General features: G+C 38.0%; 1 protein-coding gene across 1 annotated transcript in view; it reads right to left on the bottom strand.

Annotated features, from left to right (window-relative positions):
- Positions 1-15,979, bottom strand: part of CPEB4 (cytoplasmic polyadenylation element binding protein 4) — an 83,470-nt gene that overhangs the window by 23,980 nt on the left and 43,511 nt on the right. The window contains exon 3 of the mRNA XM_007951661.2: positions 1,357-1,407. Within this exon, the coding sequence (XP_007949852.1) occupies positions 1,357-1,407 (51 nt within the window). The remainder of the gene's footprint in view (positions 1-1,356; positions 1,408-15,979) is intronic.

Genomic DNA, 15,979 nt, shown 5'->3' with positions numbered 1-15,979 from the left:
ATACTGGAATATTATATTGTGACATTATTTCTGGCAGCTATACCATGAAAACACCAGAGGCTGATGAACAAGTGAGGTTTTTATATGGTGTCTACAAGATATGATGCACCCAAACTACTCTCATAAATCAAATCTCTTATTCCTCCTGACTAAATGAAGTTCGTAAGTACACTGATTTCAAACACTACCCTAAATGATATCCAGGCATAAAAATAATTTTAAACTCCCTATTCACTATATCCTATAGACAAGACAATAGAAGCTTTTTCAATTATTACTGTTTGCTTTGGTTTTGGAATTAACACAATATACCTATATAGTCACAAATATGTCATAGAGGTGGTAAGAGTTTTGGCAAATGAAAGGCATTATCAACACACAGTAATTTGAAATACACATTCAGTAGTAAATGAGTAGAAAAGAAGTAAACAAGACCTCTCTAATCCACCCAATTAGTTTAGATTAAGCTTCTAAAGTATACTTTTTAATTCTCTAGTTCCTTCTCTTAGTAGATATCCCCCCTGCCCTGTGAAATTAACCTCCCTTTAGTAATATACACATACAAAGAGAACTCAAAAGCACATTAGTAATATTTGGATTAGGTAAGGAGAATTTCCTGAAGGTACTGTAAAGGCCAATGCATCTTGATTTTCCCTGTTCTCCTTAGATGCCAAACAAATAGTGAATGATACTGTCCTCTGCAATGTCAAGCACTGTGGTCTGGTCTTAGGCTGTTTTTTTTTTTTTTTTTTTTTTTAAGATCTCTGATTATCCTCTCTTCCTCCTGGAACATTTTCCCAACTACAAGGACATAGTTTTTTTTTTTTTTTTCTTTTTAAATATTGATCATTTCAAAGGTCACTCTGTTGTTGTTGTTGTTGTTATGTGCTGTCGAGTCGGCCCCGACTCATAGCGACCCCTCCTTGGGTTTCCGAGGCAGTATCACTACGGAAGTAGGAATGCCCAACCTTCCTTCCGAGGAGCGGCTGGTGGGTTTGAACCGCCAGCCTTCTGGTTAGCAGTCAAGTGCTTTAGCCACTATGCTACCAGAGCTCCCAATGTTAGATAAAGCTATTCTTTATACATCATTATGGGGTTCTCATTTATTCTCATTGTCACCAATCTCAAGACAGGAAATCAGTTGTTTCTCAAATTTAAGAAAAAAATCTGCCACAATTTGGAGAAAAAATATTTCATCTTAAAATAGCTGATAGATTAATAGCAACTTGCAATGATCATTATAGTAACTAATGTAATTTCTCAATTTTTTGAACCACACCTACTGTATTTTTTAACCTATTACTAAACTTTTTTCAGTTTTGTGAACTTCACTGGGGTAAATCAATTATCACTTACCATTAATAAGCAGAGAGCTATCGGATCCTGGATATGAATAGTTTAGACGACCTGAAGGTAAAAGAAGGCCGTTACTAAATTTATTTTCTTCAGAGATGGTTCAAATGTATTCAATAACAGCTGAATTGGTCGTTTTTAATAGGCAAGCTACTAAAAAAGTATCATATGTGATAAACCTTTGCTATGCTGATGAACACAATGAGTCAGTGGGCATACCAGTCAGAATGTTTACAACTATTCAAATAGGGAAAGTTTGAATGTAGAAAAATAAAATATTCTTAATACTGAATTATTATCCAAAAAAAAAAAAAACCTCACTGACGTCGAGTCGTCCTGACTCATAGCGACCTTTCCTTGGGTTTCCAAGGTGGTATCTCTACAGAAGTAGATTGCCCAATCTATTACATTAACATCATTCCAAATTCCCATCCAAAGTAATTTCTTTGTATCATTATGTTCTAATATCAACTCATTGTCTACAATCCTCACATTTTTTGCTTCATAAAGGTGATTTTTAAAAAATGTGTCTAGTTTTGTGCTACTTGTTAAAAGTAATAATATTAGTTATAGTATTTTTCGATATGATTCAAACATGTGCCTAATATGTAAGACACAATGATGGGTTTAAATTCACATTTGAGGGAAAAGCACATAAGGTTAAAAAAAAAAAATTCATTGTACTTAAACATGAAAGAAAATTTCAAAATACTTAGCATGCTGCCCAGAACACAATAGGCACAAATACTGGGCTTAGTTTCATTAAACTTTTGAAGTGTGTGTGTTCCCCGCCCCAAACATTTAATGGTACCCAAGATGCTCATCAAAAAAGAATTTTAAAGGTACTAAAATTTTTGGCCCATTTTCCAAATTGCTAGCCACAATTAAAGGGGAAAATGATACTGGGATTAACCTACTTTTAAGAAATTAGTTTACAGAATTACATTTTTGTTTTAGCATAATTCCTACATGTAAATTGATGTATCTACACCACAAATCCTTACTTAGGGCATATCCTGTAGCTAGCTCTTTGCTATCAGTTATAACAATGGTATGGTAATATTTTTAAGTCCTCATATCCCACATGCTCTTCTGTACCCAATACCTTCATAAGAATGGTAAAAATTCCTCAACAAGTCTTACTTTTCTAGAAAAGGGATAGGTGAACTGTGATTATTAATTATCCACCATAGTCCAGCACTCTTTAAATCAGGAATAGTGTGAGAACTGGAGGCAATAGTGGCTCAGTAGTAAAATTCTCATCTCCCACGCAGGAGATCCATGTTCAACTCTGTCAATGCACCTCAAGCACAGTCACCACCTGTCTGTCAGTGTCACTAGGATGCTGAACAGTTTTCAGCAGAGCTACTAGACTAAGACAGACTGGGAAGAAAGGCCTGGAGAGCTACTGCAGAAAAATTAGCCCATGAAGATTCCTATGGATTACAATGATCAGATCCTGTTGTGCATGGGCCCCCATAAGTCTGGGGCCAACTCTAACAGCAGTGTGAGAATTTAAAACTGACTTCTAACAGCAAACATTAGGAAACAGCAGTCCAACTCCAACCCCACAAAATCATAATAGACTTAAATATTTTGAAAAAAGTGTGTAAGTAGAGGTTTTCCCATGCCTCAAGGCAGTATAAGCCTTCTAAGAAGCCAGGAAGACTCCACCTGGTTCCACTGAACATTATGGAAACCAGAGATAATATGTGGTCCTATCATCCTCGGAAGGAAGATGGGGCAATCTACTTCCGTAGTGATACTGCCTTGGAAACTCAAGGAGGGGTCGCTGTGAGTTGGGTCCAACTCGACGGCACATAACAACAGCATCAACTCAACAGCCACATATTACAACTCTTTAGAGAGAAACGATAGGTTTCAACTATCTCTCAATGTCTCAAAATCCTGCTTCTTAGAAAGAGTTGCCACAGAAATGAACTCATGCCATGAAACAACTAAACTGTTCTCATCAGAAGCAGCTTTAATTAATCCAAAATGTAGAGTCTAGTATGAAATGAAATCCAAATTTACAATTTTCCTACAATTTAAAACCAAATACCAAGTTTTTTGGTTTTTATTAGGTTGTTCACTACTCCACTTAAAATTTCAGCTTATCCTATCTCGAAGTCAGGGTAGGACTGGAGATGGGGGAGAAGGAAGCACATATTAATTCTGATATTTCAGTTTCTTCCTAAAAACTGTTTACATTCTTTAATACCAACGTACGAAGTTAAGTAAGTACCCAAATTCAATGAATTCCATCTGAAATGCTTTAATATAAGCCTCCTGGATCTTATGACCAGTCACAAGTATAAGACATTTAAAAAAAAGAAAAAAGGATAGAATTGCAATGTTAGGAGAACATGACCTTACCTGACAAAAACTTGGGATGGGGGTGTTTTGTTTCTGAATCACTTAACTCAAAGTAGCAGGTGATGTTCTCTAATGGAACACATGTATACCTTTTTTAACTGTAAAACCCTCTAGAATATGAACTCACAGAGTATCACACATAACCAATTTCATTTACCAGGAAGGATTTTTAAAAGACAATATAAGTCAATGTAGAAACAAAAATATTTAACTGAAATTAAGAATTATGAAGAAATTTGAATATTTCTAAGAAGATATTTTAGTTTTTTAAATATGTATTAATGGCTTCAAACCCCTGCTGTTCTATATGAACCATAATGTCTGTTATTAGGAGCTCTGGTGGCATAGTGCCTAAGACGTTTGACTGCTAATCAGAAGGCTGGTGGTTCAAACCCATCAGCCACTCCTCGGAAGGAAGGCTGGGCAATCTACTTCCGTAGTGATACCACCTTGGAAACCCAAGGAGGGGTAGCTATGAGTCAGATATGACTCGATGACAGTAGGTTTGGTATTTGATATCAAGGAAGGATAATTAGAAAAGAGAATCTAAAGGCAAATTACCAGACTGGCTAGCCCAGTTTAACAAATTAGGTTACACCTTATCAGACTGACAGACTTAGAGCATGCACTGTGTGCAAATCCATCATAGCATTGGTCTTGTTGTAAGGAACAAAATCCACTCATGACATCTATCATGGATAACACATATCACTTTCTTTCTAGAATTTTTCTTAAAGCTTCCATTATAAGTGTCATGGGACAAATCTTACACACTCTACTTGTACTCCTTCTCTCATTTTTGCTCTAATATTCCCTCTGCTCTGTGGAAACTAATTTACACTGACATTTTTGCATTTTCTATTCCATGGTTAGCTTCTTTCTGAGACAGTGGCCTCATTTCATGTCCCGAATGAAAAATAATTTTCAAATCTTTTTTTTCAGGTTCATCTTTTTCCACGACATTTTTCCCAAAAGGAAATATTTTTTGAAAAATTAACTCACCAAATTTTATTTCTAGCTATATGTTGTTGTTGTTGTTGTTATTTGCCGTCGAGTCGGCCCCGACTCATAGCGACCCCTCCTTGGGTTTCCGAGGCAGTATCACTACGGAAGTAGGATTGCCCATCTTTCTTTCCGAGGAGTGGCTGGTGGGTTTGAACCGCCAGCCTTCTGGTTAGCAGTCAAGTGCATTAGGCACTATGGTACCAGAGCTATATGTAGCAACAGCTAACCTTCTTATGTAATCATTTTAGATGTGGCTAACTTCCTTATCTCTTTTACCTAATGGCCCCTTTAAGAGCCAGATTTTACTTAGGCACCAGGTAAGCAGTCAATGAATTCACTCCACTGAATTTAAAATAGCAGCATTTGATATATGAATAAAATGTAGTAAAATAAAAAATAATTGAGATACCTGAATGTGAATATAACCCAGTGCTATGCTATATGTTTGTCTGGTGTTTGGTTTTTTGTTAACTCATCTATCTATATATATAACTCAGGTTTTGGCATATCTAGAATTGAATTCCTCAAGGGAAAAAGGAGGTACTAGGATTTCAGGCAAGTGAATCTATCTTGTGGGTAAAATTCAATCTTTGAAGACTCTTGGTATTGACTGTGTTATAAATGTAAAGAAATACTGCGTGATCAGCAACCTTAATCTTAAAGGACACAAGGACAAGAAAAGTAGTAGTCTCTGGAGGCCAGCTGTGGCATTTTGAGCCAGAAGCCTGGCACACATCACGCAGAAGGCAGAGACTTTATTCGGTAACATGACTCAACCTAGCCAAATATAGGCAACTGATACATACAGTGTGACTCTGGGGAACTAGACTACCAAATTCTACAGCCTGGAAAAGATCCATACTCCAACCAGGCAATTCTATGCTAGGCATTTGTGAGTTGGAGAGGACCAATATTTACTAACCAGACTGCCTTAGAAGAGGAGAGGGGAGGGGAGGTGTTCAAAAGAACAGTATGAACTATCCTATTCTTCTAAGACACTAACTAAAGCTACCTAGTCAAAGAGATGAAAAGGAGGAAATATTCTAATATATTAGCAATATATGTATGTATTACTTTCATAATTAGATAGAAGTTATTTTCTAAAAAGTAATACAGATTTTATTGCTTAAGGGTAACCCAGCAGGAAATGTTACTATAAATGCTGCCATTTCAAACATATAAACACTGAAAAATATCAAATGTTCTACAGTGCTATTAGATTTCATGCCATGACCTTCTCTTTTTCAGAGTCACACCAGCATTTTTGATGACATTATGGAGGCCAAGGAATGATAATAGGGATAACTCTGCAGGGTTGTCTAAAACATAGTCATATAAAGTGATTGGTCACATAACATTCTAAGTTAAGTTTTATTTGACTGTCTCAAACTATAAAAACTCAAATACTCATAAAGAGGGGGGCAGGATTCTTTGGTGAACACCATTAAACATTTCTAACAAGGATAAAATGACTTAGGCTCATTTCTAAGATAGATCAAAGATTTGTACGTATACATACAAGTATACACGCACACAAATATTGGTTGCTGTTTAACCAGAGATATCCCTCCTACCTTCGCTCCAGCTAATTTTATTTAGCTCATTTCAAAATAAATCAAAGCTATTTCCATATGCAATTTTTTTTTTAAAAGGAGGCTCTACCTGCATCTCCATCTGCTGTTTTTTACAAACAATGTCTGACACCTGCAGCAAGATGGCGCTGTGAGGATCTGGACAATGTATAATTCCCAAAACCAAACCAAACTCACTGGTGGAGTCAGTTTTGACTCGTAACGAGCCTTCCTTGGGTTTCAAGGCAGTATCACTACGGAAATAGATTGCCCAACCTTCCTTCTGAGAAGTGGCTGGTGGGTTTGAACTGCCAGCCTTCTGGTTAGCAGTCAAATGCTTTAGGCATTACCCCACCAGAGCTCCCAATGTAGAACTAGCCTCATGAAATGTATAATCAATTCAGATTCTGAATACCAACATTATACTTATACAAATGAAGACTGCATATTAATATGAGCTCTGGTAGTGTAGTGCCTAAGGCACTTGACTGCTAACCAGAAGGCTGGCGGTTCAAACCCACCAGCCACTCCTCAGAAAGAAGGTTGGGCAACCTACTTCCCTAATGATACCGCCTCAGAAACCCAAGGAGGGGGTCGCTATAAGTCAGGTCCAACTCGACGGCACATAACAACAACAACAACAATAAAAATTTGCTCAATATGTTCTATCATTTTATTATATAAAGTAACAAACATGTATTCTATTGACCTAAAAATAACTCTCCAAATCAAGATCTACTCCCTGACCTGTGACTTGACCAACATCCAGTAAAAACATTTCCATGCATAAATCACAAGAAGGAAACTGGTAGAGGCTGTTTTTCAACTGGTGAGTCTTGTCTCCCTCCCAAAGAGCCATTTAAATTCATTAAACACACACACACACAAAGTTTAGGCTAAACAAACCCTTCTCTGGAACAGATGTGGCTTTCAGTTTAAAAGCCAGGGCTTTGCAAAATCCTTGCATTCATGCCCTCATCCATCTCTACAGGTTCATCACTCTACTCTATCATTTCCCATCTCCATCAGCATTTCAGACATTCACAACCCCTGGCCCATAACTTTCTTTTACTTCTGGGTTACTCCTTCTGTCTGGAATGCTTTCTCCTCTCCTTCCTCCAAATATCTTACCATGCAAGTGTGTCTATTCTTTTGCCCAAGCAGTTTTACTCTTAGGCATCACACATCCTATGGGAAGCCTTCCATAACCAAGCCACCCCATCTCTGATTCAGAAAACCCAGTATGTCCCAAAGATCATGGGTTGTACTTATTACACTGCACTTCAGTTGCCTGTTTCTAAGCTGACTCCTCATTAGGGCAACAAGTGCTTTAAGGGCAGATTTTGAGTTCTATACTCCAGAGCTTGGATCAGAGAAAAGAGTTCAGTAAATAGTTGTTAAATGAATGAATACACAAAGCCAGCCAAGTGGTAGCCTCTGTCATGGAAGTTGTAGTGAAAAGGGTAGAGAGTCAGACCAATCCCATCTTGTGACCTAGGTCAAATTACTTAGCTTCTCTGAACAGTAATAAAAAAAGATGTTTCCATTTACTTCACATGGCTGTTGTGAGAAATTCGTGAAATAGTATTTGCAGAATGCCCAGAAAAGTGTTCCATTATGCAGTAGGTACTCAATTAATATTAATTCCTTTCCTCTCTCATCCCCTATGCCCACCCTCACCCTGTCACCTCTACCCCACTATAAAAGCCAGAGATCACCAACAATTTTCCACTTGCTTGAGAAAGGAGGAGGGAAGATTCCTTTTGGCCAAACATGTCACTTGGAGAAGGGAGTGGCAATCTGAGGGATATTTCAGCTTCAGAGAATGAGAGTTTGCAAGTAGTAACCTTCATTACAAACAGGGATATCATTTTTCCTGATGGACAGATGAAAAAAAAAAAAAAAAGCCTAACGTCTTACTTTTGTAATAGTTAAACTGGTAATGTAACAAAAAGATTTTAGGAAATGAAAACCTGAAAATTTCAACGTAATTTTTTTCCTAATGTAACCAGGAAAGATACTTGTTTTGCACCCAAAACTCAAATTTAATATTTTAACTGTAATATGGCCTAAGGCACTTGACTGCTAAGCAGAAGGCTGGTGGTTCAAACCCACCTGGTTCAAACCCATCAGCCACTCCTCGGAAGGAAGGTTGGGTAAGCTACTTCCATAGTGATACTGCCTCAGAAACTCAAAGAGGGGTCGCTATGAGTCAGATCCAGCTCAACGTCAGTGAGTTTATGATAGTTGAAAAAGACTGTAATAGAGGCAAAGTAACATTTATCTCTAAGTAAACAGGATTAAGTTTCTACAGATTGAGGAAGGTCACTATAAAGGAGAGATTGCTTTGGTTATAACTCAGGGCAGGTGCAAAGTTGCAAGATCTAAAAGCATCTAAGGATTTCAGGCAAAAGGAATGTCTAGAGAAAAATGAAAAAGGAGCTGACCCAATTAAGGAATTCAAAAGATTTCCTACTGCCAGTAAACCTAACAACAACCCAGCAAGCAGGAAGGCTATTTTTATCCCTGCCAGCCGCCTTCCCACTCTGGATGCTACATTTAGAGGACAGAGCAACGAGATAACTTGCCTTAAGAGGATGTTATGATATGAGTGATTGATGGCAATTTCTAAGCTTTAAAAAACTAAGCATTTGTCCAAGCCAAAGTTAGTTTTATTTTTAAAAAAAGTGAGTAATATAATGGAAATAAAAGTGGAAAAACAGACCAATAGGTGGTAGAAAAAAATATAAGTAATCCAAGAAAAAAAAGAAGCCAAGGTAGTAAATTAAAATTCTCCTACTCTGCAAAAAAGATTGATTAAAAGAAGCATATGTTAGAAGAGGCACATTTTTAAAGAACTAGTGAATAAACAAAGAATTCTGGAACTGGTCCCAAGGCAAAAAAAATGATTTTGAGAAATGGCTTTCAGTACTAATAGAGTATAAACGAAAATCAACACACTCTTACCAAATCTCTAGGGACCATCAGCTGAGTCACTTGACTAAAATCTTTAGAGTTAAGATTTATATATATTCTAGACAAAGAAAACCAAAGATACATGGAAACAATTAGTCCAAGGGAGTAGTACACCATCTGATCCTCAGCCTATAAGACCACAAGACCAGATGAACAAGATGGTTTCCGGCTACCACTGACTGTCAACCCCTTGGAGGGGGATTGGTGCAGGAGATCCTGAATAGAATGGGAGAATGATATGAAACAAAACTCAAAATCATAAAAAAAACAAAAGACCAGCTTTTCTGATCTGATAGAGCCTGGTAAGATCTCTGAGACTATGGCCCCTAGTTCAGATCTGGAACTGAACTCAACCCCTGTGGCTTCCAGCCAAACAATAGACAGGCACATGGGGTAAACAGTTACATCAGGTAGACACACTCCTTGGAGGGATCAGTCATGGGAGAACAAGAAGCCAGTGTTTGCACAAGGAGATAGCTCAAAGGTGGAAGTGCATGGGAGAGACGGACACACAGAAAAGGTAATTATAGGGAGGAAGTGGGAAGAGAGCTGTTACACTGTGGGGACTTGCAGTCAATGTCATGAAACAAAAGGTTTCATGAACTGCTGTACGGAACATGAATTTGCTCTGTAAACTTTCACCCAAATCACAATAAAAGTTAAAAAAAAAGATTTCTATATATTCTAAGAGAAACATAATTAGACCTTTCTCTCATTGACTATGTTGTTGTTGTTGTTATGTGCCCTCGAGTCAGGCCTGACTCATAGTGACCCCTCCTTGGGTTTCCAAGGCAGTATCACTACGGAAGTAGGATTGCCCAACCTTCCTTCCGAGGAGTGGCTAGTGGGTTTGAACCGCCAGCCGTCTGGTTAGCAGTCAAGTGCCTTAGCCACTATGCTACCAGAGCTCATTGACTATAGAAACTAAAAAGAAGTAAGAATAATTTCCTTATTTACAGCCAATATTTTTTAAAATAGAATACTACTCCTACACTGATTAAAAACCACCCTTAAAACTGGGTGCTGTTACTTGTCAATAATTACATATCTGGCAAGAGATTTATCTCTAAGATTTATAGAAAACTCCAATGCCTTAACAGCAAAGGAATTAACAATCCAATTGAAAAATGGGTAGAAGACATGAATAGACACTTCACCAAGGAGAATATTCAGGAGGCCAGCAAATACATGAAGAGATGCTCACAATCACTGGCCATCAGAGAGATATAAACCAAAACAACAATGAGATACCATCTCACCCCAGCACTGATGGCAAGGTCTAAAGAGACAGAAAATAACAACTGCTGGCGGGAATGTGGAGAGATTGGGACTCTCATACACTGCTGGTGTGACTGTGACGTGATGCAACCACTGTGGGAAGCAGTATGCTGATTCCTTAGAAAGCTGGAATTGGAGACACCATTTGACCCAGCAATTTCATTACTAGGTATACATCCTAGGGAGGTGAGAGCCAGAATAGGAAAAGATATATGCACACCCATGTTCATCACACAGCACTATTTACAACAGCAAAAAGATGGAAACAACAGAAAAAAGATGTGCCTATCAATGGAAGAGTGGATGACCAAATTATGGTATATACATACACACAATGGAATGCTATGCAGCACTAAAGAATAATGTAGAGTCTGCAAAACACTGCATAACATGGATGAACTTGGAGGACATTATGCTGAGTGAATTAAGTCAATCTCAGAAGGACAAATACAGAATTAGTTTGTTGTGAAAGGTCAAGAAAAGGTTTATATACGGAGGAAGCTTTCTTATTGGTTGCCATGGGTGGGAGGGGTGGGAAGGTAACACTGAAAAAAAAAAAAAGAATTGACCCATGTCACTTTAGTTTTGTGTATTTCACTGTACATAAATTATATTTCAATAAAATGCATTTAAAAAAAATGGTTCTGTTGAATGCTGTTGAGTTGATTATAGTGACTTGATGTAACAGAGTAGAACTCCTCCATAGGATTTTTCTTGGCTGTAATCATTACAGATGCAGATACCAGCTCTATCTTCCATGGAATGGCTGGGTGAGTTTGAACTGCCAACCTTTTGGTAAGCGGCCAAACACTTAACCATTTTTGCCAAATGAGTTCCTTTTAAATTGGTTACTGAAGTCCAAAACCAAAAAAACAATAATCTAATTCACTAGTTAGCTTTCTAAAAACATACTTATCATCAACTCTAATAACTTAATATAAATTCCTACGACTTTATTGAACCTTTACGAAGAATGTGCTTGAATTTCATCCTGAGCTATTATTTCAGCTTGTGTATTTCTTAAAAGTTCCAGTCACTATTTTCTCCTAGCAGCACTCAAGGCCCTAGATTTTTCTCTTATTTATTAACCTTCAAAACTAAATAATAAACAGGCTGTTCAAAGATAATCAGTTATTTGGAAGATAAGTTGCATGAGGCCACGGGTTTATCCCTCATACAGCCCAACACTCTAAAATAGTGCCTGGCACATAGTAGATGCTAGACATGTATTTATTTGTTATACAAATGGATTTTGAATTTACATACATCTAAAACAGTTCTCAAAGTGGAGTGAGGGTGGAGGTGGGGAAGCAGAGCAGTATAACCAAATTACTTGGGGAATACACAAGCTTAGGTCCCATGAAAGAATTGATGAATCAGAATCAGTGAGAGAACAAGCCAGCTTGGAATAGTGCCCTCAGTGATCCTATTTTGATCTCTACTCCCAACAAGGCTCTTTTCAACAGGAAAGCAACAGGTGTAAGATCTGGATCTTTTACAGAGGTTATGATAATGTCTTAACCCACTGGATACCAGTTAGTTAAGTGACTTTACAAAAGTTGTTGCATCCTTCTGAGTTTCAGTTTTTTCAACTGTAAAATGAAGACCATACAACCCACCAAAAAGTTATTCCAAGGAATTTAGGATAATTCTCAGAAGTGGCAACAATTAGTCAGAGAAATGGTCTCAGGAGAAGTGTCCTTTCACTTGGAACTGACTGTTAACACTGCTTTTTATACAGAATATGTCCAGGTCGACTCAAAAAGGAAAAATGCAGTCTATCATTGTAATGGAGCATAAGGAACCACACAAATTCCTGAGGTATAAGAATCAGAATCAGCACAGACCTGGTTCCTGTGAGGTGGAGGTCAGACATACCTCATTTTCTAACAGCTTTATCATTTCTGGTACCAACAACCATCCCTCCACAACAATCTCTACTTCTCTGCTGGGTTCGATAATTCATTGCAATGGCCAGAGAACCCAAAAAATATACTCACAGTTAAGTGGTTTGTTGAGACCAACTCAGGAAACAACCCAGAACAGGATGCAACTTGGAAGTAACAGGATACAACTCAGAACAGTACTAACTTCATCAATCAGGACAATTTCCAAACAGGACAGCTCTCTCAGCTCCTCTCAGTCACGTATATCCCATTCTAGGCTGTGCACCTGCCCATCTCTGCCATGCAGATGCCCTTCTAGTGTAGATGCACTTTTAGGCTGTTCACGGCCCTTTTCAGCTGTGAACAGCCCCTCTGCCTTCTGCTTCCCCACTGCTGGCCTTTCTGTTGCTAACTGGCCCAGGTCAAAGCCAGCTTTCTTCTGTCACTGCCAGCTCTACCTACCAATGGGCCCCTCTTTTGGGGCTCTCAAAGCTGGCTCTTTGCCTCTGGGTCCCTTTTCTGTACCTATTGCTATCTTCAGTGTTATAACCCTTAAACTGTATTACAGCTCTTTTAGGAGGTTTCTCTCACAGAATCCCTGGGTCCAAACCCCTCTGCTCTAAGCTCTTCCCTTGCCAGAGTGTGGCCCAGTCAGTCATCTGGAGAGAGTCACAAGCTTGAGATGTCAATCAACTCAGGTCTTATACAAAAGTACAAGCCAGCTGAGAGGGATGGAGAAAAGTTAACAATCTCTGGAGGTACGACCTGGGAGGTCTCCCAAGTAGTTTTTCCTAAGACCTAGGGCAAAAGTAATAATTCCTCGGGGTTTAGGAGGGAGAAAAATCTCCCAACCTGTTTCTCTAAAGAACCAAGATAAAAGTCACATAAAGGAACTAATTTCACCATAATCTTCAAGTGTGTCCTCAGTCTACAGATGCTTGGTAAATGGAATATGTGCAAATGTTAGTGGAATGGAATATAAGCAGAAGCTAAAACGTAAGTAAATGAATTTCCAAACCATTGTGGCTAAAAGAAGGCTTTACTAGTACTTGTCTCTCCTTCCTAATAAAGGCTACTAAGTTACACAACTCTAGAGCTCACCACTCTCATGTGGCTCCCCTAGCCCCAGCCATTATGCAGGGTGTAGCCTAAGAGTCCATACTCCTCGCCCTGCTTCAAAGGGTAGAAAGATGGTTTCAGATGTTAGACATGAAGCTCCAAAATGCTATTTGGTAGAGATGACATTCTAGGATCTGGTAAGTGACCTCCTTACTTTTCTCTGTCTTCCTCCTCATTTCCTCTATTAAATTACTTTTCACAGTATGTTATGTTCTCTGTAAGAGTGAAGAATATTCTAATGGCAGGAGCTCAAGCTGAACAACTGAGAATTTTTCAAGAGCAGTGTTGAATGATGCTTTATAATTATTAAAACCTACATTGGCCACAAAATTGCACAGAGGCTCCCTTTCATGATAATAACTGTATAATCTCCTTTTCAGTGAATATAAGTAAAACAACAAAAGTTTAATAACAAAAGGCTATTGTGAATTCAACAACAACTTTTAATATATTATAATTGTCTTACATCAGCATCCACATGCTTTTGGAAGATAATCATGCATTTATAAGTGACTTCTCTCTCATCTAACTGGAATGCTTGGTCACTAATGGCTTCACAGGCCCCTCCAAATAATTCCCAAGGCTGAAGAGGCTCATAGCCCACAAGTTGAGAACAGAAACATTTCACAAGGCCATGTTTAAACAACCACTTTCTAAACATAATATTTCTAGGCCTACCTCAAAAAGAAAATATGCAGTCTAGAAGCAGAGTCTTCACTCCACTATTTATGACTGATCTCTAGTTATATCCCTTCCACAAGTTATTCAACATTAAATATGCCACAGAGACGTACATGATATTCTTCAGGCATTACTTTTAGTCATTAAACTATAAAAACCTCCAATTTTGTCATTTAGAAATAGCATGCTCAAGATACTATATAAAACTGCAGATGATAATTTAAAAATCATTAAATCTAATCTTTCAGTTTACAAGTGAGGAAACTGTGGTAAAGAAAGAAGTGACAGATTTATGGTCATGTATCTGCAAGTGGCACAGTCAGGTCTGAACACAATCCTAATTTTTTTTTATTTCTTAAAATTTGGGAAAGTTTATTATGAGCTATACCATGTCAGAAGAGACTCTGAAACTTGCTCTTGAATGGAGAGTAGCTAAAGTGAATGGAAGAAATTATAAAATAAAAGAGCTAAACAGAAGAACTTAAAGGGCAGCTCAAGAACACAAAGTAACGAATTATAATGAAATGTGCAAAGACCTGGAATTAGAAAATGTAAAGGGCAGAACAGTTTGGCATTTCCCAAGCATAAAGGGCTGAAGAAAAAAATTCAAGGCTTGAATTGCAATAGTGAAGGATTCTATGGGCAACACACTGAATGATGCAAAGAGTATTAAAAGAAGATGGAAGGAACGTGGAGAGTCACCACACCAAAAATAATTGGTCGATGTTCAGTCATTTCAGGAGGTAGTACATGATCAAGAACCAAGGTAATGAAAGAAGTCCAAACTGCACTGAAGGAATTGGTGAAAAACAAGGCTCTGAGAATTGACGGAATACCCAATGAGATGTTTCAACAAATGAATGCAACGCCAGAGGCGCTCACTCATTTATGCCAAGAAATTTGGAAGACAGCTACTTGGCCAACTGACTGGAAGAGATCCATTATCTGTGGTTACTCTAAAGAAAAGTGATCCAATGGAATATGGAAATTATCAAACTATATCATTAATATCACATGCAAGTAAAATTTTTTAGAAGAAAATTAAAATACAGCTGCAGCAGTATATTGACAGGGAACTTCTAGAAGTTCAAGCTGGATTCAAAGAGGTCATGGAACAAGAAATAACACTGCTGATGTCAGATGGAGCTTGGCTGAAAGCAAAGAACACCAGAAAGATGTTTACCTGTGTTTTATTGATTACACAAAGGCATTCGACTGTGTGGATCATAACAAATTATGGGTAACATTGATAAGAAGGGGAATGCCAGAACACTTGTTTGTGCTCATTAGGAGCCTGTACATAGACCAAGAGGCTGTTGTTCGAACAGGACAAGGGTATACTGCGTGGTTTAAAATCAAGAAGGGTGTGTGTCAGAGTTGAATCTCTTTCCCATACTTATTCAATCTGTATGTTGAGCAAATAATCTGAGAAGCTGGACAATATGAGGAAGAATGAAGAATCAGGACTGGAGAGAGACTTAGTAACAATCTGCAATACCCAGATGACACAACCTTGCCTGCTACAAGTGAAGAATATTTGAAGCACGTACTGATGAAGAACAAAGACTCCAGCCTTCAGTATGTATTATATCTCAACATAAAACAAAAATCCTCACAACTGGCCCAATAAACGACATCACAATAAATGGAGAAAAGACTGAAGTCAAAGATTTCATTTTACCTGTATCCAACATCAACACCATGCAAGCAGCAGTTAAGAAATCAGAAGCCATA

This window comes from Orycteropus afer, unplaced genomic scaffold, assembly GCF_000298275.1.
Source record: "Orycteropus afer afer isolate SDZICR_OR568_19922 unplaced genomic scaffold, OryAfe1.0 scaffold00306, whole genome shotgun sequence".
Classification (NCBI taxonomy): domain Eukaryota; kingdom Metazoa; phylum Chordata; class Mammalia; order Tubulidentata; family Orycteropodidae; genus Orycteropus; species Orycteropus afer.
This window is presented reverse-complemented; position numbering and strand designations above follow the sequence as displayed.